The following is a 26,120-nucleotide window of genomic DNA, read 5'->3' as shown; positions in this document are numbered from 1 at the left end:
TTGATGTTGATATAAACGGCTTTTATTTTCTTTACAGTTTTCTGTATTTTCCAAATTTCTACATAAACATACACATAAAAGTCATAAAAATGTCCCTCAAAATGACACTGCCTCCAATGTGGGGAGTGAAGAGGTGTGTGCTGGGATGCCAGCAGGGTGGCTGTGCAGGTGCAGCCAGCTGCCACACTCCGGCATCTGAGGCCCCTCTGCACTGGCAGTGTTAGAATGGTTGTCTGAGAGCCAAGGCTGTTCATGTGAGCTGAGGGTCATGGAGCTGGTACGGGCAGCAGCCAAGGTAAGCACTGCGCCAGTGTGTGCCCTCCAGTGAGCAACCTCCATGAAGCAGGCCCTCCAAGGTACTCACCCCTGCGGCAGCCAATAACAGCTAGAAGTCTTCCCCTGGGGGGACCTGGCCACTTGTGGGGCAGGGAAGGGCTCCACTGCCGGTGGAAATGTGAGGCCAGCAGCCCAGGATGCCTGCTTCCCAGAGTCCTCCTGGGTCAGTGCTTGGGCCAGACAGGGGCTGCCTGCGGTGGCAGGACAGTGGCCGGCTGCCTGGGCTGGAGGGAAGACAGGCGCCAGGGCCAGGAGGTGGTGAGGCAGAGCTCTGGGGATTCTCCCCGGCTCCTGGAGGAGGATGGAGGAAGAAACCCAGTAACGGGACCCACTTGACTGCCAGGAGGCAGGAGAGCAGTCTGTCCCTGTCCCTGGCTTCCCTGTGAGGGACACAGACTCAGCTGGGGAGGGTAGGACTTTTAATTGTATTCACAGAGAGACTTGGAGAGGTGGGGCTCAGTGTTAGGCAGCCGTGTACTGGGAGAAGGGGGCAGGGGCTGGGGCGGCTGGTGGTCTGGAGGACTGGGAGGGAAGGGGGACAGGGACAGGGCCGGAGGAGCAGGGTGGGCTGGGGTGTGTCCTCAGTCGCCCACCAGTGTTCCCATCCCAGTCTCTGGTGGGAGGCCCTTGGGCAGGGCTGACCCAGCCGGGTCACCTCAGGAGTGTCTCAGCTCCACCTCGGAGCCGAACTGGGGCCCCTGGGGGTGCTGCTGGAGGCTTTGGTGGCGGATGCTGAAGAGCCGCTGGCTGAGGCCCAGGGTGGCTACCAGCAGGGCGATGCCCAGGAAGAGCAGCAGCCACTGGCCCACGCGGGCCTGCTGTGCATCCAGGTCCAGGCCCAGGAAGCTGACGCGGCCGCTGTCTGGGAGGGGCCCTTCTGAGCGAGCTGAGTGGGAAGCAAGGAGACAGCATGGGCAGGGCAAGGGTGTGGGGCAGGGCCAGGCTCCGAGGTCGCGGCCGCCGGGCTTGGGAATGGGGTTAAGACCCGGGGCTGGAGGTGGGGCAGGTGGTGGTACCGGAGTTCGGTGTCCAGTTGTACTGCGGCCAGCCCAGCTTCTCCCCGTGCAGCTCATTCTCTGTGCGGAGCCAGTCCAGCAGCGGCTTGAAGTAGCTCAGGATGGCCGAGGCGCTCATATTGGGCTGGCCTGTGATCAGCTGCATGGCTTCTGGCCACGGCCTACTGAAGCCCAGCTTCATGGCCGTCCTGGGGAGGCACGAGACAGGGAGGCCGAGTCAGAAGGACATGGCCCCTCCTGCCCCCACCTGACATCCACTCTCCATACCCCCTCCCAGCTGAAACTTGTCCCAGGGCCCCAGGGCTCCAGGTGCGTAAGGAGATGGCACATCAGGCCATCACACTGCAGGTGGGAGCTCCCGGCTCAAGAGCCAAAATGGCAAGTGTTCCCAGAAAAGCCCAGGGGCGCAGGCCAGAGCATGGAAACAAAGGAGAGCTGGAGGACACTCACGCCAGGCGCTGCCCTGCCTCCTTGGACTGGTAGATGTCACACTTGTGCAGGGGGCCCGTGTGGCCAGCTGCCTGGCACAGCGCTTCGTGGAACTGGAACTGGATGATGAAGCTGATGAAGTACCTGGAGCAGAGGGAGGCCATGGCCCGGGGCGGAGTTGGTTGAGGGTCTTATGCCACTGGGCCCCAGGTCCTCCTGCACATCACATGTGATATGTGCTAAGTCATATGGGCACAGCAGAGCCAAGACCCCCCAACCCTGCCCACTGCCATCAGGGTGAGCTCCCCCACCCCACCTGTTAGCCTTGTCTGAGCCTCTTCCTAGCTGTGCCTGTGTGGATGCCTCCCACCCACAGGGCTGCCTCCACATCTCAGGAGGGCCTGCTCCACGGGGTCAGGGCAGAGCCCTTCAGAGATTTGGCAGGTGGCTTTGGAGGCAGTGAGGTCTCCATCCCTGGGGTATATGCAAGTAAAGGCAAGGTGTGGCCAAATGGGCCATGTGGATCTGGTAGGGTGGTCTGGGCAGGGAAGCCAGTCCTACATGATCTTATCCAAAGCATCAGGAATTCGCTGGTAGAAATCTGCCAGTCAAGGCTGGAGGATTCTCCCCAGCTTAAAGTCTGGAGAGGTTTTAAATGTCCTGAGCCAGTGGCACAGGCCTTTTGCTTTGAATGCTGGGTGCAAGCCATGTACCACCGACTTCCCTGGTCTTTCCTTAAAGTGCTTTGCGAAGAGCAGCCAAATCTCCTTTGCCCGCCCCTGTTTGGAGAATTGTCTGCATTAAGCTGTGAAGCTAGCCATCACACCAGCTGGCTCCCGGGTGAGAGCCAGCGCCAGCTGGGAACCCCAGGGACCACTCCTGCAGGCAGGTGGGAGCCCTGTCGTAAGTGTCATCTCTGGAACACCGTCTAGGTCAGGCCTGTCTGAGGTGCTCCAGGGATGCCATCTTCCTGGCATCCCTGGAGCACCTGGACTCTGGGGACAGACTTCATCCATCCCACAATCAAGTTATTAGCATTTGATGATGTGCTGGCATCATCCCAGGTGCCAGGAGGCAAGGTGGGCATGGGCCCTGCCCTCGCTGGCCTTCCAGGGACCACAGGAGGCCAGGGCCAGGGGTAGCCACAGCCCTCCGGGGGTGGCCTTCACTGCCTTCTGTACCTTGACTCCTGGGTGGCCTGGGCTACCTGTAGCCCGGGGGGGACCTGGAACTCCAGCCTGAGGTCTCTCTAGCCCCCAGCCTCCCAGGGAGGCCCCAGATCACAAACAGCCTTGCTAGCCCTCAGCAAGTGCTCTCCTGAGGCACACAAAAGGAGAGGAGCCGCACTGGGCACACTCATCTGTGGCCACGTGACCTGCAGACCTAGTGTGGAGAGTGACTAATAGTGGGGTCCTGGCCACCACTACCTGAGGAGGCTGTGTATGAGACAGAATGCTAAGAAGTTAGCCATCGTACATCCTGTGAAATGGGGCTCACAGGTGAGGAAACGGAAGCTCACAGAAATTGAGGAATTTTCTCAAGGAAACAAAGTAATGGAGATGGGATTTGAACCCCGTTCTCTCTGACCCCAGCCTGTGACTGTAACTTGCCCCATTAACCCTGACTCCCAACTTAACCGGGTCTCCAACCCTGCATTTTAGTGTCTAGAAGGGCTTCCAGGTACAATTCAAATTGTATCAAAGACAATGTTCAATAATAGTAAAAGAATCACAATCTTGTTTTAATAGCACAACAAAACAAAACAGTGCTGAGCTCATGATCCAGCCATAAGTCATGGTTAACGTTAACTACTTAACCAAGGTCTGGTAACCATTAGCCAATTATTAGTTTGCGTTTCTGTGTTCAACGGTTTGGATGGTACAGACTCTCACCAAAACAATGTTCAAGAAAACCACCATCCGCCTTGGCAGTGGGTGAGTGGGTCCAGGCACTTGCACTGTGCGGCCAGCTCCCCCAGGTCTGCCCTGACTGGCAGAGCTTGTGGACTGGGCAGCGGCCGCAGTTTAAACACAAAGCTGTGGGTACTGCCTCTCACAACGTGCCCTCCTGCCTTTCCCGTTACCTGATGTAAGGCACGCTAGAAGGAATGTGGAACTTGGCCCCTGGGTCAAAGTCACCTTGAGTCCTGGGCACCGGGGGGCAGAGGCCCTGGTACTTCAGCCTGTCGAGTGGGAATATACGTTGGAAGGTGAGTTTGGGGAGAACCAGGCTGGGGGTGGCAGCTTTGACTTGAAGGAGGGTCCCTGCACTTGGGGCTACACTGGGCACCCCATTCTCCTGCGTGCTGGGCCTCTGTGCACAATCACCCCGTTTTCCCCATCACTTACACACACACACATCATATGCACAGACACAATCATACACACACACACACATACACACACACTCCCCTACCCTGGCCCATCCAGACACCCGCAGAGATCCCCCAGCCCACATCCTGTGGGAGTGTTCCAGAACCTGAGGCTCCACCACTCCTGGTTATAGTTCTCCTTGGTGATGCTTCCATCAAACACCCTCCAGCGCCACTGATCAACGAGATAGCTGAAGGGGATAAAGGCGATCTTGTCAAGCGCCATCTTCATCAGAAAGTTGATATCGTGCTCTGCAAGGGAAGGGAGCCCAGCTGTCAGACCCGGGCTCCTAGCAGCTTGGCCCTGGTGTGCCTGTGATGGTGGAGGGGTGGGGGTGCTGTATCTTTCCAGGCCCTGCGACCTGCCCTCTGGGATGGTCTAGATGGCTCCCTTCCTCCCCATTGCTCTGCCCTACACCTCTGCCCATGGGACACTAAGTGCCCCTTTCCCACCTCCCAAGCTCACCACCCCTTCTTGGTCCTCAGCCCACCAGAGCCTCCCGCTTCTCTCTCACCGTGGCTGCCACCCTCACTGCTCAGCAGGTTCAGACTGTGCAGGTGCTTGGGCGTAGACACTGAGAGGGCTAGCACGTCCCCAATGGCCTCATGGAAGCCGGGGTTGGCACCCTCCCTCAAGGCCACAGGCAAGTCTTTGTACTGCATGAAATACTGGATGTGGCCCATTTCGTGGTGGGCCACGACCAGGTCCTCCAAGTTCACGGTAGTGCACTGCTTGATCCTAGAAACAGTGGAGTGGGGGAAGAGGGTGTTGGGAGACGACAGTGAGAAGCCCTGGGCATAAAATAACAGCGGGCCTTGCTACACCCAGCACAGACCCCAGCACTGCAGCATGCAGGGGACACAGCACTGTGGGAGGGAGGGAAAGGGGAACCACTGAGTGACCTGAGAAAGAGGGGATCTGGGGGCGGAAGCCCCTACCGTCAGGTCGTTCAGGCCATTCCTCTGCCTCTCATTTTCCTGAATGACTCCAGCCCCCACCACCTGTTGCTTTCTGACTGTATGAAGTGCTTGCTGTAGAGGCACTGGGACACTGGGTACTTTCTAGAATGTGTAGGCGGTGGGTTCCCATGTACACATGCTTTGTCTCCCAAGACGGAGGCTCCCTGAAGGAAACAACTGTTTCTGTCAGGGGTGAGAGTGGGCAATTCTGCATCTCACGCAGCCCAACAGCGACAAACTTATTCACCCCAAGAATTCTTATGGCCAGGATGAAGGCAGCTGCAGAGCTGCCCAAACCAGAAGGTTCCACCGTCTCTCATCAATCCTTCCTTGTTCTCATTTACTTATTTATTTTTTATGAAATGGGGGGGTCTCACTACATTGCCCAGGATGGTCTGGAACTCCTGAGTTCAAGCAGACTTCCCGCCTCAGCTTCCCAAAGTGCTGAGATTACAGGTGTGAGCTACCGCACCCAGCCCTTCCTTGTTTTGCAAACCAATTCAAACTGCGGGAAATTCTCTCTTGGATCTACCTGGAAGCCTTTCGGCTCAGGTGAATCCTGTTTTTCTGTCATTCTCAACCGGGGAGGGGTAAGGAAGAGCTGCCCAGCATCCTGGCCACAACGAGGCTGGGATCTATCCAGCTTCTCCTCTGACTCCCCATAAAAGACCCCACAAGGGCTCTCATCCCCCAGATCCTGTCTCCTCTCAGCCCTGCGGCTGCAGTCCTCATGCCTGGAAGGGCCTGCACAGCCCAGGGAACCCCATCGGGTTTGGTTTCACGCTCCCCGTGTCTGCTCTCCTTGTAAGAGACACTTCAGCTGTGACAGATTGTCTTTGCCACTTCTCCCAAGAGGGAGGGACTTTTTTCTCTTCTCCTGAATCTGGGTGAACTTGTGACTTGCTCTAGCCAATAAAACATGGCAGAAGTGACTCTGGGCCAGTTTTGAACCTAGCCTCGAGAACCGGCTGCGTCAGTGGTCGCTGTGGGGGATGCTGGCTGCCAGGTAATAAATCTGCCCACCTCAGATGCCACGCTGGGAGGGCGCCCAAGCTAGCCTGGAGAGATGCCTGACCCACCTCCAGCTGTTCAAGTCCACCCACCCTAAGCACCCAACATGTGAGCCAAGAGGCCACTGGGAACATGTGCCCCAGTATCTGCCACGTGGGAAAAACCGAGGACCTCAACTGACAGCCAGAACTGAGGCTCTGGACGGATGGCCCCACATGGAGCCATGCTGGCCAAGAGAGCTGCCCCCAACAGAGGGGGCCTTGTAGAGAAAGGCCATTTCCACTGTGTACTGCCTGAATTCCTGGCCCATAAAATCATAAGCATAATCAACTGATTGTTCCATATGGCTAAGCTCTGGGGTGCTTGGTTGCACAGCAATAGGTAACTAAAACGCCATCCTCCAAGGAAGGCAGCTTCTGAGCCTGTCAGGGGTGAGAGTAGATCTGTGCAGAGCCCCTAACATCCTCGCGTGCCTCCCCGTGTCACAGCATGTGCCCCCAGGGAGAGGCCAGCTCCATGCAGGGGAGAAGCTCCGAAGGAGGGAGGCGGGGCAGCCCACGGCGCTCAAACCCAGGACTGGGACCTTGAGCACTTCCCAGCGGCCAGGCTGACAGAGCTGTTGTGTGCTTCAGAAGCCCATCAGGTGGATGGGGTTTTCCTGCCAGAAGCCAACGCCTCTCTAGACCCTCAGTCCCAAATTCTGGCCCTGTCCCCATCCTGCCCTGCTGGCTCCGGCTGGGGGACAGTAGTGGAGCCTTTGCTTGGCTCATTTCCCTTGCCCGTGGGGCTCAGGAACGAGGCCTCAGCTCTAGCTGGATGTACCGGAAGTCCTTGCCGTTGTAGAAGTCCCAGGCCGAGGCGTGGCAGACCACCTCTCGCCCGTCGGTTGGCTTCTCCAGCATCGACTTGTTCCAGAACTCAGGAGGCACGGGCAGCAGCCCCAGGGAGGTGAAGAAATCATCAGCCTCCTTAAACATCCTCCGGGGCGTCCAGCCCTGCAAGCAGAGGGAGTTCTGCCCAAACTGGAGGTTCTGGGGACAGACTGTGTGCTGCTGTGGGGGACCCAGGGGAGGGCCAAACTGGGGGAAACTCCTGAATCAGAGGGCCCCTCCCGTCCCGGCAGGGCCTCCCTGCCCCTGGGCCAGTGCAGACCTGCTTTAGCATAGCCTCCGTGGGGTCCATCGAGGGGGCTGAAGGGAAGGGCACCACCAAGTCATAGATGTTGGACCAGGTCTGCGCCCACATGTTCCCTGGAGAGGAGTGAGGGGGATGGTAGACAGAGGAAAGACAAATGTTACTTCTTAGGCTCAATGCCCTCCTGCAGGAACAGGGCTCCCGATCCCAGTCCTGCTAATTATAGTGGCATTTCTTGAGCACCTACTGTTTGCAAGTTTCGAGGCGCCTGACATACACCACCTTCAGTGTGCACATCCAGCCAGCCCAGTAGGTCATCACTGCCCTGCTCTAGGTGGGGGCCTTGCTGGTTATCAGGGAATCCAGGTGGTCTTCACTGTCCATAAGCAGTGGAGACCAATGTGACTAGCAACTGCTGACCTGTGAGGACATTACAGGTCCTCAGAACACCTATACCCTGGTGGCCACCTCTTATTGGCTCTGTGCCAAGAGCATTGTGTGAATTCACTTTCAATCCTGTCTGCACCCAGGTATGGGCACAGTTCCCATTGGATGGTAAAGGAAACAGGCTGGAGAGTTCAGTGACCCCCCCAACAGGGGCCCACGGCTCCTAAGGGGCAGGGCTGGGATTAAGTGGCTGGCAGGCTGCTGTCTTCACCAGCCACTCTGCCATGTCCCCTCTGCACCACCTGAGGTCGGCGTCTGCAGCTCAGCAATTCCGGCAGGAACCAGCCATCTCCTTCAGGAGAGGCTGATGCCTCTGAGTTTAGGGTAAGAAAAGAGCCTAGTTCTCCAAGATGGAGGAAAAGGAAGACACTCAGGATGAGTGGAAGGCTCAGAAACAGATTTGGACTCAAGGCTCTTTCCTAACCAAGGGAGGTGAAGGTTCAGCTGACATCAGATGAAGTCTAAAGTGCAAACCAGTGAGAGAGGCTTAGAGCGATGAGTGATGGAGGGAACATGAGAGAGGAGAGGGAGAGAGCCAGAGAGAGAGACAGTGCATCAGTGTTGGGTTGCTCCCCTTTCCCCTTTTACCAGTTGTCAGGGGCTGAGTTCTAAGGCCAGCTCTGCCCCGGCTCCCAGGCCACCCTGGGCATGTTGCTTTTCTTCCTGGGGCCTGCGTTTCCCAGTTGGTGAACTGATGTCCACTGTGACATCACCAGATGTTCTCTGGTCTCACCAGAGAGGGGCTGAACAGGGCTGCACTCCCAGCCTGTGTAGGAGCTAGACCCGCACGCAGCCAGGCCATCCTCTGGGGCCTCCCTTATGGTTTCTAAATGGTCTGAGGGCCTGTCTGGCCTCTCTGCTCCAGGAAAGTGTTCCTAACAGCCCGTCAGGGACAGAGAACCAGTAGCCTCGGCTTTGCCTTACTGCCTACCGTCCTTTACTGTCCTCACCGCCTACTTCACACATTCAGGGCATCTGAGATTGCAGCCCTTGGCAAAGGAGGGTCCAGGGTTGAAGTGGATTTACATTCTCAGGTTCTTCTTTGTTCCAGTTCCCTTGGCCTGAACACTGAGCCTCTCCTCTCATCCCCTACGTCCCATCTGTCAAACCCTGTCATCTTCCGAGGCCCTGCTCACAGGCCACCTCTTGGCAAAGCCTCCTCAACTCCCACTCACAGCCCCTTCCTCACCCTCCAAGATCACACACTGCTGTGATGGGTGCTGTGGTCTCCCGGACAAGATTATTAACTTCTCCCCCATCTATGGTGACTTGCCCAACATAGATCTGCAATGAATGTGGAACCAGATGCAAGCGGGGGCCTCCCCACTCCCAGTGCCCACCCCTCTCCAGCCTGGGCAACCTTCCCCCCAGGCCTGGAGTCTCTCACTCTCCAGCCTGCTCCCCACCCTCTAGTCAGCCCTGTCCCAGCCCTCACGCACACGCACACTGTGGTCCACCTTTACCCTCCTCAAGGCCCGACATGTGCCCTTACCCAGCAGGTGAGCAGGGATGGGCCCCTCCAGATTGACGTGCTGGGCCCCGTAGTGGCGGTGCAGGGCCCGGCGCACGTAGGCATGCAGGTTCAGGTACAGCGGCTGCAGCTCCTGGAAGAGCCGCTCCAGGTCTTGCTCCAGGGATGGTGTCTCGTACATAGACCTCCACGAGTCCCCGGCATCTACATAGCCTACAGAGGGGACAGCCGTGCTCTCCCAGCACCTCATTACCTGCCTCCTCCAGGGACCTACCTTCACCCAGGCTTGGGGTCTCACAGCACCTCTCTGAGGAACCTGAGGGGACCCGAGCGCCAGTGGTGTTGGCAGCAGGGACTCACCATTGAGCCGGGCAGCCTGGTTGATCAGTTCCACATATTTTGGGTAAAACTGGAGGATGGCTCTCCCAGCCTTGTCTCGCCAGCCCTCCCATGCCCACAACAGTTCTTCATATTTCCGGGACGTGGCCATCACATTCGTCAGATCTGGTAGGGGGTTGAATGGCTTGAGCTCCAGCCCTTAGCTCACCTCTGCTTGTAAGGGGAGCTCAGAGAATTTCAGAACTGGAATAAAATTGGCAAGACCACATGAAAGTGACTGTATAGGCAGCAGGTCTAGAGAAATGGGAGAAAGGATGGGAGTGGCTCTCCAGCCCTGGCTTACAGGGTCCCCTGCCTAGGGCCACATGCTGCAGACACCTGCAGGGCCTCAGCAGTCCTGTGAGGGACGTGCTTGAGCCTCTCTCCTTTCTTTCTTTCTTTCTTTTTTTTTTTTTTTGAGACAGGGTCTCACTCTGTCGCCCAGGCTGGAGTACAGTGGTGCCATCATGGCTCACTGCAGCCTTGACCTTCCAGGCTTAAGCAATCCTTCCATCTCAGCCTCCCTAGTAGCTAGGACTACAGGCGTGCACCACCACATCCAACTAATTTTTTGTATTTTATTTGTAGAGACGGTGTCTTGCTATATTGCCCAGGCTGGGCTCAAGCGATTCTCATGCCTCAGCCTCCCAAGTAGCTGGGACTACAAGCATCTGCCACCACACCCAGCTAACTTTTGTATTTTTAGTAGAGATGGGGTTTCACCATGTTGGCCAGGCTGGTCTCAAACTCCTGGCCTCGAGTGATCCATTCACCTCAGCCTCCCAAAGTGCTGGGATTACAGGCTTGAGCCACCGCACCCGGCCAGCCTCCACCCGACTTGGCATGCGTACCCACATCCACAACTTGTAGGCCAAACCCTGTCCTTGGAAAACTTTCTCTCCTGTTTATTTTCCATTTCCCCTTCTATTTGTCATTGTTCTAATGTGGGAGCTGGGCTGGGGGCCAGAAAGATCCATTTCTGGGTGGAGATTCTTCATGGAAGAATGTTTATGCCTTAAGTTCTCCAGCCCTGGAAAGGGTGGGTTGAGAGGGAGCTGGGAGGTTTCTGTGCGCGGGTCCTTGTGCCGGGGGTGAGCTCTTTCAAACGGGCTGGGGTAAGAAGGACCAGCCGGTGGGGAGAGCAGAGAGGACAGCCAAGAGCTGTCTACTCCTATCCAGCAGGAGGTGGCGGGGTCGGGGAGGGAAGTGAGAGGAATCAGAGACTCAGGTTCTAGTCTGGTGCTTTCAGCGGCTGTGTGACTCAGTTTCCTTAGCAGTCACATGCTGGGAGAGGGGCTCAGGAAAGACAGAGAAAGTGAAGAAGTCAAGGGCAGGATCACGAAAGGAGGCCGGGGGTAGCTAGAGCCCCCGAGTTCCCCCAATGTGGAGTCCAAGCCCATGAAATACAACTTTGAGATCCTGCTGCTCTGAGGGGTGACATGTAGAGAGGACCGGAGAGATCGGATGCCCTTAAGTAGAGGGCGGTTCTGAGGGAGGGGCAGCAGATTGGGGTGTGGTATGAAGTAGGTGTCGGTTCTCAGTGGGGCAAAGAAGCCCCCCTTGTGGAAAACAAGGAAGGGCATTTCCTGGGCACGCTGACTCCAAGAGTGACGGGAGCCCAACTCTGTGCTCTCACCCAGCACCCCCGGGCCCCATGCCAGCCCCAGCCCTAGTCTCTCACTCAGCCTGCACGTGAGCCCTCACCTGGCTCCAGCTGCAGGCAGCTGCCATTCGTGCGGCACACAGTGGCCACGCTGTAGGTGGTTTCCATGTCCAACAGGATCTTGTTGTACTGCAGGGGGAAGGAGAGAGGCATTGAGCTGTACTCCTTTGTGCTTGGTCTCTCTGTGGCCTGCACTGCCCCCAGGCCCCATGGGCTGGCGGGTGGGGAGCCGGGGAGCACTGCCTTCTCAGCAATTCTGAGGTGCACGTCGCATGGCAGATGCCATGACTTGATATAACAAGGAAGAGGAAGCAATGTGAAGGCCAGGCCAGACCCTGTGTTGGGTTCACTGCCCCAGGATTCCCCTCTCCCTGTTCCTTGCGAGCCACACACCTCCTCCAGCTCCTGGGCAGGCAGCGCTGCCCGTTCTAGGTCCTGAACCTTCTTTATGATCCGCTTGATAGTGGTGTTCTGGAAGTGGTTCACATCAAACCTCCTGGCCTGGGTGCCGTACTTCAGAGTATGGTTGGCTATTTGCATGTTCTTCTGCAGCTGAGGGCACAGGGGGATAGTGTCATGGGGCCCAGGAGCTCCAGAGCAGCCACTGAATGGGAGGCCCCAAGTGGGAGCTGAGGGCTGGAGGTGGTGGTGAGAGGGCAATGGGATTAAGTTGCAACCTTTGCCAGTAAGACCCTGTGCAAGCTGGACTGCTGATAACATCCTGGATGCAGTACTCACCCTCCCCAGATGCCTGTGGTCAAGCAGCACATATCCAGGCAGGGGCAGGGAAGAGAAGACCCCCTTAAAGGTCCTTAGGAAGGAGCCAGCTTGGTATCAGCTCTGTGGCCTCTCTGAGCCTCAGAGTTAATATCAAATCCCATATGTAAAATGGGAATAAGTTCACCAATTTTGCAAGGCTCTTGAGAAAAAGATGAGGCAACCGACTGAAGTGCCAAGGAACAGTAGGTGTGTGGCTCCCTGTGGCATAATTTGTGCTCAAATAGGCAGGGAGTGAGGGTAGAGAGGAAGTGTAGCCTCTTCTGTAGAGGAGACAAACGGGGGCTTTCAATCTCTTAAAAAACGACTTGAGCACCACTTATTTATGTACAAATTATTCTGTTACTAGAGATTGATTTTTGTTTGTTTGTTTGAATAGAGACTGGATCTTGCCATGTTGCCCAAGCTGGTCTCCAACTCCTGGCCTCAAGTGATCCTCCCACCTGGGCCTCCCAGAGACTGATTTTTAAGGAAAGAAGAATTGCTCAGGCATTGAGTAAATGTCCACCAGAATCTGAAATTGAGCTTTTTTTTTAAAAAAAAAAAAAAAAAGACAAGAGTATCCCTCTGTTGCTCAGGCTGGAGTGCAGTGGCACCATCTTGGCTCACTGCAAACTCCGCCTCCCGGGTTCACGACATTCTCCTGCCTCAGCCTCCTGAGTACTAGGACTATAGGTGCCCACCACCACGCCTGGCTAATTTTTTGTATTTTGAGTAGAGATGGGGTTTCACCATGTTAACCAGGATGGCCTCGATCTCCTGACCTCGTGATCTGCCCGCCTCAGCCTCCCAAAGTGCTGGGATTACAGGCATGAGCCACCGCACCTGGCCCGAAACTGAGTATTGTTTTAAATATTCAATTTAAAACGTGGTGGTAGCCCCACTTCATGGTGAGTGAGACAGCGTTTCTGTGTGTGTGCACATGCGCAGGTTTGGGGGTGGAGAGGTGGCTCCCACCAGAATCTTGCTGGCCTCTGTGGTAATGTTGGTGTTGTAGTTCCAGTTGGCCTCGGCATACTCGTTCCACACCACCTGGGATGTCCGGTCATATTCCTCCACGAACTTGCTGGCCTCAGCCTCATCGGTCACCAGGTCTGCGGGACAGAGTGGAGGGAAAGAGACAAACCTCTGCCTCCCCTCTCCAGGTTTGTGGTCTCACCAGAAGCCATTATCCCTCTCCCACTCCCTTGTACCCTGCCCCTGTCCCTACCCGGCCCTCCCACCCCTGGCACCCTGCCCCTCCCCTGCATGGTCCCACTTGGACTCTGGGCTGATGTCTGGCGGGCCGTCGCCTGGTGGGTGGTTGTCTGGCCGCTGGTTGTCGCCTGGCTGCTTGTCCCATGGGTGATTGTCACCTGTCGGGTTGCCTGCTGGCTGGGGACCAGCAGGGGGTGCCCGTAGCAGAGCAGCAGGAAGAGGAGGTTGGGAAGTCCTGCAGTAGCCCAACCCTGGCCCATAGCCGCAGGAGAGCAGAGCCCTGCAACCACCGTCCCCTGGCCAATAAGAGCGGAGCCCGCAGTGTGACCTCATAGAGCCCTGTATCTGGCTTCCTCTGGAGGGGGAGGGGCCCTCAGGTCTGAGCACACCCTCTCTAGGATGCTGGGGGAAAGACATGCCTGTCCCCACTTGCAGGCACTGCTGATGAGCTTGGGGGGCTGCCTGGCCCTCCAGGACAGGGTACCAGGGCTCAGCTGGTAGGAGCTGACCAGGAACCTGGGGCCTGGGCCAAGCCCAGAGTTGAGGACCCACCTTAGCCCCCCACCACCCTCACTCAGGGCTTTACCGATGCCCTCCGGGTAGTTGTCAGGCAACGGTGGGCGCCACTGGTACTCAGGCCAGCCCAGGACCTCGCCGTTCTGCCGGTTCTGCTCCTGCAGCCACTGGGTGACCGGCTGGAAGTAGTTGAGCAGTGGCTGGGCGTCCAGGGCATCTGAGCCGACCATGTCCTTCAGCACCTCCTGCCAGGGCCTGGAGGAGCCAGCCTGCAGCACCTTCCTGGTGGGCAGAGTGGGTACCATGGGCACAGGGGACTCAGGCTGGAGTCTGCTCCTGGACTCCAGCCCACATGCCCCTGGCCACTTCCGCCCCCACAATGGACTGCAGAAACTGCAGCAGTAAGACCCTGGGGCCTGGGATCTCTGTGATGGTGGCAGGGGGCATTTGTCTCACCCCATGCCAACCAGAAGGCCTACTCAATAAATACTTGATGAGAGAGCGAGGAGACAGGCATCCACATCAGTCCAGCTCTGTGATTGGCACCCCCCACCCTGTCGGAGCAGCCAGTCGCCCCCTGCCATACCCTTTGCCGGCCACTCCCCTCTGCCTCCCACTTCCCCCCGCTTCCCGCCACACACCGGAGCTTGGCCCCTGCCTTGGTGGACTGGTAGATGTCACATTGGTGCAGTGGGCCCTCATAGCCTGCCTCCTTGCACAGGGCTTCATGGAACTGGAACTGCAGGACAAAACTCACAAAGTACCTGCAGGCACAGGGTGGGAGTTAGGGGAAGATCGTGGGGGGCCAGGAACAGGGGTCCCTTGCCCAGGCACCATCCAGCTTCCTGCAGGGCAGAGGCTGGACCAGAAGCTATCTTAGGGGAGAAGAGAGACCCAAGACAGGCTCAGGAGAGAGGGCCGCTCTAACTCCAGGCCTTTGAGGTCTGGAGGAGCATGGGGACAAGCCCTGGGGATGAGGCAGCTAGAATCACAAGAGGAGGAGAAGGGGACTGAGGGTGTGACAGTACTGGGGGGTGGGGTAGGGGTGCTAGTACCTGATGTATGGTGTCACATTCGGAACGTGAAACTTAGCTCCAGCATCAAAGTGGGTTTCGTTTCGGGTAACAGGAGGACAGATCCCCTGATACTTGGTTCTGGAAAAGGATGGTCAAATTGTCTTAGGGCCTAGAGGTTGCACACAGATGGATTTAGCTTTTGCAGAAAAGGCTTTTCCACCCAACAAGCCTTCCCTATCCTGAGGAACTGGGGAAGACTTCCTGGAGGAGGGAGTTTCAGGCAGGAAAGGAGAAGGCAGTGGGTCACAGAGGGGGACATCATTAGCGAGGAGAGGCTAGAACTGGCTGGGGCAGGAGGTGCCTGGCTGTCCAGGAGGCTGGGGAGGGCTAGGTGGGGAGAAGGCTTTTCAATCCCTCCTCTCACCGAAGATACCACCAGTCGAAGTTGTAGTGGGAAGGGGGAGTACGCCCATTAAAGACCCCCCAGCGCCACTGGTCCACCAGGTAGCCAAAGGGCAGGAAGGCAATTTTTTCCAGTGCCATCTTTAGCAAGTAATTGATGTCACTTTCTGTTGGGAGATGAGATGAGAGGAGAGGGGAGAAGTCAGAGGTCATAGGGAGAAGAGGGTCCCCTAAGAGTGGTGGGTTGGTGGGGGCAGCAGGAAGAGAGGCCGGGGAGACGTAGAGAAGGTAAGGCTGGTCCTCAAGACCCTGGGCCCTGCTTGGAAGAGGACCCCCGGGTGTTGTTGAGGTGGGCTCAGTGTGCACTGTGAGGCTCTGGGTGGATCCCAAACCCTGCCTAACCTGGGGCCGGGAGGCAGAAAGAAGGGCAGAGCTGAGTGGGGCAAGTGAGGTCCTGCTGTGGGATGGAGTGGGGTTTAGGTGAGGCTGGGTGGGGGCCTCTCAGCCCTCCCATACCCGTGTCATTGGTGACACGGTCCAGCAGGCCGATTTTGTGCAGATGTGCAGGAGTGGAGACCGAGAGCGCCAGCACGTCCCCAATGGCCTCATGGAAGCCGGGGTTGGCCCCCCCGCGCAGGGAGACGGGCAGGTCCTTGTACTGCAGGTAGTACTGTATATGGCCCATCTCGTGGTGCACTGTAGAGAGCTGGTCCATCGTGACCCGTGTGCATTGCTTGATCCTGGGGTGTAGAGAGGGTGAGGGTAAGGGTGAAGGACGGGCAGGACAGGGCAGGGCCAGGGCACAGGGCAGATTGGCACCTGAGAGACAGGAATGAGGAGGGTGCTGCCCTGGGGCATGAAACCACAGTAGAAACAAGCAAAATCTTTTTTTTTTTGAGATGGAGTCTCACTCTGTTGCCCAGGTTGGAGTGTAGTGGCACGATCTCAGCTCACTGCAAGCTCCGCCTGCCAGGTTCAAAAGATTCTCCTGCCTCAGTGTCCCAAGTAGCTGGGATTACGGGTGCCCGCCATCATCCCCAGCTAATTTGTTTTTGTATTTTTAGTAGAGAAGGGGTTTTGCCATGTTGGCCAGGCAGGTCTCAAACTCCTGTCCTCAGGTGATCTACCCACCTTGACCTCCCAAAGTGCTAGGATTACAGATGTGAGCCACCGCGCCTGGCCGAAACAAGCAAATTATTTACCCCGCCCTGGCTCACCACCATTTGGGCCTTCTTCCTTCGTTCCAAGGTACAGAGATGACTATTTGCCAAAGCTGCCAGGGAAGGTGGACTAACAGGCCTCCTATGTCCCCTCACCCTGGAATAGATCCAGCCCCTGGCCAGCGCTAGGGTAGAGGCAGGCCTGGGAACCAGCTTCCGTGCACCTGGGCTGCCTGCCTTTCCCCAAACCCCAGAACCCTGCTCTTCCCATGTCTAGACCTGAAGTCCTTCCTGTTGTAGAAGTCCCAAGCCGAGGCGTGGCACACCACCTCCCGCCCGTCGGCCGGCTTCTCCAGCATCGACCCTTCCCAGAACTCGGGAGGCATGGGGGAGAGCTCCAGGGAGGTGAAGAACTCCTCTGCCACCCGGAACATGTGCGTGGCATTCCAGCCCTGGAGGCGGGGTGTGGAGACAGGTCAGGGGGAGCCCACTCTGGCTGGCCTGGGGACAGGGCTGGGATCCCCCTCTTGGGTCAACTCCCTGTGCAGGAAAGCTTCTCTGCTCTGTGGCCACCATTCCCAGAGGCAGGGCCCTCGCTGCCCACAGCAGATGAGTGAAAGTGCATTGCTGCTCTCATCTGGCCACTGTGAAGCCTGGAGGGAGGAGCTGACACCTCACTGAGGGGGCTGACCCCAGCTCACTGCAGCTACAGACATACCAAGCTGCTGCTTGATACTTGACCCCTTCCCACCTCTGTGCCCATCTCTGACTCCCTCTTTTTGCACCCCACCCCCGCCACCACAGGCTTGAGCCCAGAGCTTACCTGCTGCAGCATAGTACTGGTGACGTCGAGGTTGGGCTTGTCTGGGAAAGGCACCACCATGTCGTAGATGTTTTCCCAGCTCTGGGCCCACATGTCTCCTAGATGAGGAAAGAAGGGGACAGCTTGGCTCCCTGCCTGGCTGTGCCTGCTTCTCCATGAGTCGCTGAGGGACCCTGGGGCCAGCACCTACACCCTGGGGCCCTCAAGGGCTGCAGGCCTGGCTTAGGGCCAGAAATCTCACACAGCAGTCCCACCCACACTCCTCCGAGGGCCACATGTCCTGGGACTGCAAGATGCTGTCATTGTCCTTTCTGGCTGTGCCAGATCCCAGCCACTCAATCCTAAGGCAGGCCCACAGCGCTTGTTTCCTTGGGCATGAGCTAGGCTGATGGCTCCTCCACTGGACCCAGGGCCAGAGCCTTTGGTTTGACCCCTAGCTCTCTGACCACTAAGTCCCTCACGGCCCTGAGCCTCAGGGTCCCCACTTGTAAAGTGGGAACATGAATGGTCTCCTGCATGTGAAGCAAACAGTACGATGCCCCACACATGTGAGACGTGATGGTCACAACCTGCCTTCCCTTACCCTGGACATCCCCCACCCCTATGCCTGGACCCACACTTCCCTGGGACTCATGCAGAGGCAAGGCCAGGTCCTTACCCAGCAGATGAGCAGGGATGGGTCCCCTGAGGTTGATATATCTGTCCCCATATCGGCGATGCAGTGCACGGCGGACGAAGGCATGGAGGTTCAGGTAGAGGGGCTCTAGCTGTTGATAGAGGTGCTCCAGATCGTCCTCAAAAGTGGGGGAGTTGTACCAGGAGCGCCAGTAGGCCCCCGTGTCTGAGAAGCCTGGGGGCGTGGGGGTGGGGTATGCAGCTCAGGCCAAAGGCCTCTCAGCCTCTCAGCTATAAGTCGGCTCTTCCACTGGCTCGAGGCCCGTGGATCTGCAGATAGCCGGAAAATTGGCTTGAGGGTTGCCACTCTACAATTTCTAATTAGCTACAGCCAGCTAAACAGATCCTGGAGGTTCCCAGAGGAAAAGAGGAGCACCAGGGCCAGAAGCGAAGGCAGGACAGCCATGTGGGGCAGGCCAGCAGCACAGTCCAGGCACACTGGGTGCAGGCTGGTCCCACCTCCACTTTCTGGGAAACTCAGGGCCTGCTAGAATCGTCATACCAGCTGCTCTACCTCGCTCTGGGCTGGGACTCTGGGGAGACAGCTGAGAGCGGGCACCTGGCGCAGTTCCCGGACGGGGAGAGGCCTGCTCACCGTCCTGCTTGTAGGCTTCATTGCTGAGGGCAGTGAAGTCCTCATACAGCGGTTTCAGCGGGATGCCCGCGGCGTTGTGCCAGCCCTCCCAGGCAAACAGGAGCATGGCGTAGCTTCGCGAGGAAGCCAGGATGTTGGTGAGGTCTGAGACACAGGCAGGCAGGGTCGGTGAGGAGGCCTCCATGTTGAAGTCTGCAACGGCCTTCACCAGAGCCTGCACCAGTCCTCACTGCTCCCACCAGCTTCCTGAACATCACGGTGCCCCCAGAGCCAGGGGCCACCTACAGGCCTGATGGGAGGTGGCCAGGAGCTACAGAAACACCCAGGCAGGGCCTCCGCCCCCAGAGACATGACCACCTAAGGCGGTCGACACCAAGGGGACACCCAAAGGCCAAAACCCAGGCAGACACTTGGTGGCCTATTGGAGTGCCTTCCTCGAAGCTGCTCATAAAGGGTGCTGGAGTGGGGTTTAAGGGGAAGCCAAGAGGGGTCCCTGGCCTGAGGGCTCTTGGGGAAAGTGAGAGGACCCACGAAAGGGGAAACCAGGCAGCCAGGAGGAAGGTCTAGGGGTGATGGGAGAGGCCGAGGCACACACAGAAGTGGGGGCTGCAGCTGGAGGTTCCGGAAGTCCACTTGCCAAGAGAAGCAGGGTGTGGGGGCATCTGCACCCTCCAGCCCCAGTTGAAGGGCAACGCCTTTGGGTTTACCTGCTCTCTCCACAGACCCTACACAACTGCACGATCCCGAGTGCAGCAGGGCAATGAGGGAGCACTAGGGCACCTCTGAGAGGGGAGACGCAGGGGCCGTACCTGGGTCCAGGGACCAGCAGGTGGCAGTCTTGTTGGGGAAGCAGACCTTGGCGGTGGAGTAGATCCTGCTCATGTTGCTTAGCAGGGCATTGTACTGGGGAGTCAGAGGGGAGGAATGTTCTGGTGACCAACCCCTGGGACATCTGCCCTCCCCTTGCTGCTAGAAGAAGGAGCCCACAGAGTGGATGTAGCTTGGACAAGGCCACTCAGTGGCACCGGGGCACTTCTGATCACTAACACACGAGTCCCCTGCCAGTGGAGGCAGCCTGTGGAGTGGGGGACAGGAGTCCTGAAAGTCAGGGTCAGGGTCAAGTCCCAGCTTGGTACCGCCCTGCAGTGAGGGCAGATTCCTCCCATTCTCTGGCTTTGGTGACTTCTCAGTCTTTCTCAACCTTTTCTCTCTATCTTTTTTTTGGGAGGGAGGTCTCACACTGTCACTCAGGCTGGGGTGCAGTAGTGCAATCACAGCTCACTGTAGCCTTGACCTCCTGGGCTCAGGTGATCCTTCCACCTCAGCCTCAATAGTAGCTGGGACTGTAGGTGCACGCACCACCAAGCCCAGCTAATTTTTGGTATTATTATTATTTTTCTTTTGTAGAGACGAGGTTTTGCCATGTTGGCCAGGCTGGTCTTGAACTACTGGGCTCAAGCGATGCACCCACTTCAGCCTCCCAAAGTGCTGGGATTACAGGCGTGAGCCACCGCGCCCGGCCCTTCTCAACCCTTCCAAGGAAGCTCATAAACCAGCCTAGGTAGAGGCGTATTTGATTTTGGCTTCCTACTCCAGAATGCTTCCTTTAACAGAAAGTAACACCCCACCCCATCTCCAAGAAAAATCAATGCTTCAGAAAGCTATTCTGTGCTTACCTGGGCTTTCCCTTCTGCCAGGGCCCATGTGGATCCCAGGGTCCTTCCCTCCCTGACGGGCTGCTCTCCCCCAACCCCCACGATGGGGCACTGGGAGGCCGCCCCCAAGCTCTCCCTCGGCCCTCAGCCCACCTGCTGCCGCTTAGCCAGGGGCAGATTGGCAGAGCCCAGGGTGCCCACAGCTCCGATGATCTTGCGCAGCTCCGGGTCGGTGAAGTTCTGCAAGATCGGTTCATACAGCTCCTTCGCCTTCTGGCCCCAGGCCTCGGCAAACTCCTGGCTGAGCAGCGCTGCTTCCTCCTATAGGCACCAGGAGGGCAGGTAGGGTGTAGGCAGGACCCCCGCTTAGATGCACGCCATAGAGGGGAAGCCACGGTGCTGGGGGAGGGGAGGAAGGGCAAGTGCTTCCAGAGTCCGAGCCCTGGGGAGATCCCTGCGGGAGACCTTAGTTTGCGGAAGCCGCGCTTCCTCCTTCTGGAAGGAATCTGCTTCATGGGAAAGGTGGAGCAGAAATTAGGACCACAAAAGAGGCCAGGCGAGTGGAGGGTGAATGGACAGTGCAGTGCGGTGACAGTGACAGCGTCCGGAGGTGAGCAGGCAGCGGCCCGAGAGCGCCGGGGCCACAGAGCTGAGTCCAGCACCCTCGGCAAAGGCGGGCGCGGCCTCGGAGCAGCCCGCCTCATCCATCCAACTCGTGCATGCTGGGAGCTGAGGCCGTGCGCGCAGCCCGGCGCTCGGGCCCCCCGGCTGCTGACTGTTGGGGCGAGGGTGGGGGGTCGGGGTGGGGTTCGGGCCGAGGGCGCCAGCCTGCCCGCCCCACAAGCCGGCCGCGCGCTGTGATTGGCCGCCGCGGCCCCGCCCCGCCCCCACCCGGGCCCGGGCGCCCACCTGGCGCCGTGCGTTCTCAGCGGTGATGTTGGTGTCGTGCGCCCAGCTGGCGGCCACGCTCTGGAACAGCACCTGTTCGGCGCTCGAGTTGTAGCTCTGCGCGAAGAGCTGCGCCCCGGCCTCGTCGGCGGAAAAGTTGCCGGGCTGCAGCCCGGGGTCCAGCGCCAGGGCGGGCTGCGGCGGCAGCAGCAGCAGCAGTAGCAGCGGCGGCAGCAGCGGCCCCGGCCCCCGGCGGCCCGAGGCGGCCCCCATGACGCGGTGCGCGGTGCTCGGCGCTGCCCCCTCTCCCGCGCCGCAGCCGCCCTGCGGGTTATAAAACCCAACACACCCCCGCCCCCGCCCCGCCGCGCTTCCTCCTCGGCTCCAAAGTCCCCCGCGACGCGGGCCTTGGTTCCTGGCCCGCCCCGGGCAGGGGCGCGGGCCGGGGAGGGGCCGAGGTGCAGTCCGAGGGTGGCGGGATGGGGCTGGGTCGGGCTCCCGCAGAGGAAGCTGGAGAAAGGGCCTCCTCTCTTTTGAAGATGGGGACCCGGTAGTTTGCCAGAACACCCGAGCCTGCCCACCGTGCGGCCGCGCAGCCTCGGCCAGGGCCGGAGAGCCCAGCGGCCTCCGGCTGGATCTTCCCGGCCCGACCCCCCGGAGCTTCCCGCCTCCGGAGTGACAAGGCCGGGGCCCCAGGAGCTGTCCGCAGGCGCCGCTCCTGCGGCGGGGATGGGGCTGATGGGGCCTGGCCGGCTTCTTCACCAGGCCGTGGTCGAGGGGCGGGGACGTCGCCTGCCGGAGGTGGGGGTGTGGCGGGGGGGAGAGGAGCGGGAGGGGGGACGGACCTTAGGTGTCCCGCAGGCGCCTCCGGGAGGTGCTGGAAAGGCTCAGGGCGGCCGGCACACCTGGGGCTTGGGGCGGGGTGCTGCCAGGGAGAGAGAGTCCGGAGCCACGGAGCGTAGGAGCTTTGGAGCCCCTGCCCTCTTTCCCCCGGGGACACAGGCTGCCTGTCAGTCGCTCAGCAGAAAACAGCACACACGATCCCAACAGAATCCTAGAACCCGAGGCTGGCAGGCTTTGAGAGTGACACAAAGCCTCAGAGATAAGAACAACCCCCTCATTTTACAGATGAAGAAATTGCCACTCAGGTTGAGAGGCTTGCTCCAAGTCACCTCAGGTCTCCACATTCCCCTGTCTTTTGCTGTCTCATCCACGTGTCCCTCAAAGTGACAAGTGTGGGGGAAGGAGGACAGTGTTGTCCTACTGGCGCACAGGGCGGTTGTGGAGGCCTCTGCACCATGGCGCCTGCCGAGAGGCGGGAGGCCCCTTGACCCTGGCAGAGGCCCTGGGGCGCAGTGGGAGGTGGGGCAATGGAGGAACCGCGGGGTGAAGCTGAGCGGTGGGATCAGGGAAGGAGCCAAGGACAGCTGCTCCCAAGACCCTAACCCATTAGGCTGCTGGGGGCTGTTGGGAATCACTTGGGCTTCTGGGTGAGTGGGGGATGGTGTCTGTGGCTCTGAGGGACGCGTGCACCTTCCCGTGCAGCGTGGAGTGCGTGCAGGAGGCTGTGACCCGGCGTACCCCTGTGAGGTGCACCTCCAGTGAGATCGCACTGTCTTGTCAGATGACGTGGTGCCAGGGGAGAGGGGGCGGTGGGGAGAGGAAGGAGGTGGCTGTCCCTAGCCCTGGAGGGAGAAGGCAGTGCCTTGTTAAACGCTGGCCAGGAGAGGAGAGCTGGGGTCAGGCCTGGCCCTGGCCGGCTTTGCCAGCCTCCCTCCGGACCTGCAGTTTTCCCTCACAACTCCTCCCTGCCAAGTTTGGCTTGGAGAACCAGTGGATACCAGGGGACGTGGGTGCACTTCAGGGCCGGCTACGTGGGTGGACATTTGTGATCAGAGCAGCCCCATGGAGGGCCAGGGGCCAGGGGAGGGCAAGGTGGTGACCCGGGCTCTCCTCCCAGGAGCCATCCTGCTCTCAGGGGTCCTAACAGCTTGGTCTTCCAGGCTTTGAGGGCCGTGGGTGTCTGTGTGCAAATGAGCTGCTGTCTTCTGGGAGGAAGCAGCCTCTGTGTGGACAGAGGCTTGGGTAGGGGAGAGAGGAGAGTGGGGCTCTGTCAGCTTTTGAAGGAGGGGTCCAAGGGAGGGGAGATGAATGGAGAGGAGAGGAGCCTGAGGCCTAACCTGTCTCCAGAGCCCCTCAGCCAGAGGCCGACCTCGACTCCGAAGAGCTCCTGAGAACCCTGTTCAGGAGGATGGAGGGCGGGCATTGCTTCTGCTGGTTCATTCTCCCGTCTGACTGCAAGGCATTTCCACAGTGTCTGTAGACCCTGGGTTAGGGGCTGTGTCAGCAATAAACAGCCTCCACCTCCACTTCCAACAGGGTTGGAAGATGATCGAAGTCTTCTCCTGGACCTGGAGCAGCTGCCACCAGGGCTGGGGGAGGTATCACCCTTCACCTCCCTCACTGTAAAGCTTCATTAGAACGGCTTGTTAAATCCCCCAGCTTCTTCAGTAAATTGTATGTTCCCGGAGGGCAGGGATGGTGTCTGCCTTATTCTCGGTGGTCTTCCCAGAGTTTAGCATGGTGCCTGGCACAGGGCACAACCTCATCCAAGGAAGGGTGCAGAGGAAAGAGGAAATGATCCACACTCATACTCACACTCCGGGGTGAGCGCACACCCTTCTACAGGAATAAGATAAGAAGAGCCAGTCTTCCTTAATTTGGAATTTGCAGTAATGCAGACACTGCAATCTTAAGCCCAATGAGTACAAATTAAAAATATCTTCTATTTTTAGGGTCTTATTCATGAAGGAGAAGTATAAATAGAAATATATAGCTTGCATTTGTATAGTGCTTTAGTGCTAAATTCTTGTGTATAAACAATCTAATTTGATATTTACAATAACCTTGAGAGGTAGGAAAGAGATAAGGCTGTCTGGGCAGTCAGCCACCTCCTGGGCTGCAGTCACAACAAAAGAGAAGGCTCAAATCCTGCAGGAGGATGTCATTATGAAGAAGCAGGTGCAGAGAGCCACAGAGACCTGACCCACTCAAGGTAACTCAGTTGGCTTGGGAATCTTTTCATCTCTCTTCCAGGAAGTATGGGTCACCAGTTACCACAGGAGAGAAAAACAGCCCTTAAAAGATATGCTCAACAATGGAATAGAGCTGAGAGTTCAGAAATGAACCTGTACAATTATGTTCGATTGGTTGTGACAAGAATACTAGGACAATTAAATGGGGAAGAAAATATTTTTAACAAATGGTGCTGGGGCAACTGGATTTCCACATATAAAAGAATGAAATTGGGCCGGGCGCGGTGGCTCAAGCCTGTAATCCCAGCACTTTGGGAGGCCGAGATGGGCGGATCACGAGGTCAGGAGATCGAGACCATCCTGGCTAACACGGTGAAACCCCTTCTCTAATAAAAAATACAAAAAAAAAAAAAACTAGCCGGGCGAGGTGGCGGGCGCCTGTAGTACCAGCTACTCGGGAGGCTGAGACAGGAGAATGGCAGGAACCCGGGAGGCGGAGCTTGCAGTGAGCTGAGATCCGGCCACTGCACTCCAGCCTGGGCAACAGAGCAAGACTCCGTCTCAAAAAAAAAAAAAAAAAAGAATGAAATTGGACCCCTTTCTAATACCATATACACAATTTGGGGCTAGGTGTAGTGGCTTATGCCTATAATCCTGGCACTTTGGGAAGCTGAGGTGGGCGGATTGCTGGAGCTTAGGAGTTCGAGACCAGCCTGGGCAATATGGTGAAACTCCATCTCTACAAAAAAATTAGCTGGGTGTGGTGGCACATGTCTGTAGTACCAGCTACTTGGGAGGCTGAGGTGGGAGGATCGCTTGAGCCCAAGAGGTTGAGGCTGCAGTGAGCCATGATCGTGCTTCTGCACTCCAGCCTGGGTGACAGAGTAAGACCCTGTCTCAAAAAAAAAAAAAAAAAAAAAAAAAGTCAACTGAAAATAGACCTTGATGTAAGAACTAAAACCATAAAACTTTTTAGAAGAAAACGTAGGCAACAAATCTTTGTAACCTTGGGTTAGTCAATGGTTTCTTAGGTATGACACCAAAAGCATAAGTGATGAAAGAAAAAACAGATAAATGGGTCTTCATCAAAATTTAAACATTTTGTGCTTCAATGGACACCATCAAGAAAATGAAAAGACAGCCAGGCACCGTGGCTCACGCCTGTAATCCCAACACTTTGGGATGCCGAGGCGGGTGGATTACCTGAGGTCGGGAGTTTGAGACCAGCCTGGCCAACATGGAGAAACCCCGTCTCTACTAAAAATATAAAAATTAGCCAGGCATGGTGATTCATGCCTGTAATCCCGGCTCCTCGGGAGGCTGAGGCAGGAGCATCGCTTGAACCTGGGAGGCGAAGACTGCGGTGAGCCGAGATCGCGCCATTGTACTCTAGCCCGGGCAACAAAAACAAAACTCCATCTCAAAAAAAAAAAAAAAAAAAAGAAAGAAAATGAAAAGAGAACCCGTGGGATGAGAAAAGATATTTGCAAAGTATATACAGCAGCCCCCACTTATCCTCAGTGGGTACATTCCAAGAGTCTCAATGGATGCCTGAAATTGAAGAAAGCACCAAGTCCTGTATACACTATATTTTTTCTTATACACACATACCTATAACAAGGTTTAATTTATAAAGTAGGTACAGTAAGAGATTAGCAATAACTAACAATAAAATGGAACAATTATTCTGTAATAAAAGTTATGTAAATGTGATCTCTCTTTCTCTATCAAAATATCTTCCTGTTCTATCCACACAATGACACAATATGGATGTGATGAGATGAAGTGAGGTGGATGATGTGGTGTTAAGCTGTGATGTAGCTTTAGCTACTATTGACCTTCTGTATTCCTGCATCTGTATAACTATCCCTTGCAGTGAATGATTTGGAGTCACTTTTCAGGGGATCTTTTGCTGACGTCTTCTAGTAGGCTCAGTGCTTTCTGGCACCACAATCGGGACACATTTCTGTCCATGTCTTCACAAATATATAATGGCTTTAACTTCTTTTTTTTTTTTTTTTTTTTTTTTGAGGTGGAGTCTTGCTCTGTCGTCCAGGCTAGAGTGCAGTGGTGCGATCTCGGTTCACTGCAAGCTCCACCTGCCGGGTTCACGCCATTCTCCTGCCTCAGCCTCCCGAGTAGCTGGGACTACAGGCGCCTGCCAC

General features: G+C 57.2%; 1 protein-coding gene across 3 annotated transcripts; it reads right to left on the bottom strand.

Moving 5' to 3' along the window:
* On the bottom strand, nucleotides 1-21,221 carry LOC111527614 (angiotensin-converting enzyme). Of its 3 annotated transcripts, XM_023194013.2 has the most exons (25): nucleotides 20,942-21,221; nucleotides 20,186-20,353; nucleotides 19,187-19,280; nucleotides 18,378-18,521; nucleotides 17,766-17,957; nucleotides 17,108-17,205; nucleotides 16,564-16,736; nucleotides 15,641-15,864; nucleotides 15,147-15,291; nucleotides 14,762-14,860; nucleotides 14,348-14,470; nucleotides 13,777-13,988; nucleotides 12,951-13,087; nucleotides 11,610-11,768; nucleotides 11,258-11,345; nucleotides 9,536-9,679; nucleotides 9,197-9,388; nucleotides 7,276-7,373; nucleotides 6,946-7,118; nucleotides 4,668-4,891; nucleotides 4,260-4,404; nucleotides 3,865-3,963; nucleotides 1,803-1,925; nucleotides 1,353-1,540; nucleotides 1-1,222 (listed from the first exon to the last, which is right to left on the bottom strand). In XM_023194013.2, the coding sequence occupies exons 1-25, from the start codon at nucleotides 21,191-21,193 to the stop codon at nucleotides 993-995; spliced, it is 3,924 nt and encodes a 1,307-aa protein (XP_023049781.1). In that variant the 5' UTR covers nucleotides 21,194-21,221; the 3' UTR covers nucleotides 1-992. The 3 variants fall into 3 exon arrangements, with proteins under 3 accessions (XP_023049781.1, XP_023049782.1, XP_023049783.1); XM_023194014.2 differs by lacking the exons at nucleotides 13,777-13,988; nucleotides 14,348-14,470; nucleotides 14,762-14,860; ... (7 more) ...; nucleotides 20,186-20,353; nucleotides 20,942-21,221 and adding an exon at nucleotides 13,252-13,469; XM_023194015.2 differs by lacking the exons at nucleotides 1,803-1,925; nucleotides 13,777-13,988; nucleotides 14,348-14,470; ... (8 more) ...; nucleotides 20,186-20,353; nucleotides 20,942-21,221 and adding an exon at nucleotides 13,252-13,466.
* Nucleotides 21,222-26,120: the final 4,899 nt, after the last annotated feature.

Source organism: Piliocolobus tephrosceles, chromosome 16, assembly GCF_002776525.5.
Source record: "Piliocolobus tephrosceles isolate RC106 chromosome 16, ASM277652v3, whole genome shotgun sequence".
NCBI classification, from domain to species: Eukaryota; Metazoa; Chordata; class Mammalia; order Primates; family Cercopithecidae; genus Piliocolobus; species Piliocolobus tephrosceles.
This window is presented reverse-complemented; position numbering and strand designations above follow the sequence as displayed.

Bases quoted from the DNA above. Each gene is read 5' to 3' on its own strand.
- LOC111527614 (XM_023194013.2), bottom strand. From the start codon at position 21,193: ATGGGGGCCGCCTCGGGCCGCCGGGGGCCGGGGCCGCTGCTGCCGCCG. The intron at 17,206-17,765 runs GTAAGGACCTGG...TTCCTCATCTAG, and splicing joins CATCCCTGCTCATCTGCTGG to GAGACATGTGGGCCCAGAGC. The intron at 7,374-9,196 runs GTAAGGGCACAT...ACTCCTCTCCAG, and splicing joins CATCCCTGCTCACCTGCTGG to GGAACATGTGGGCGCAGACC.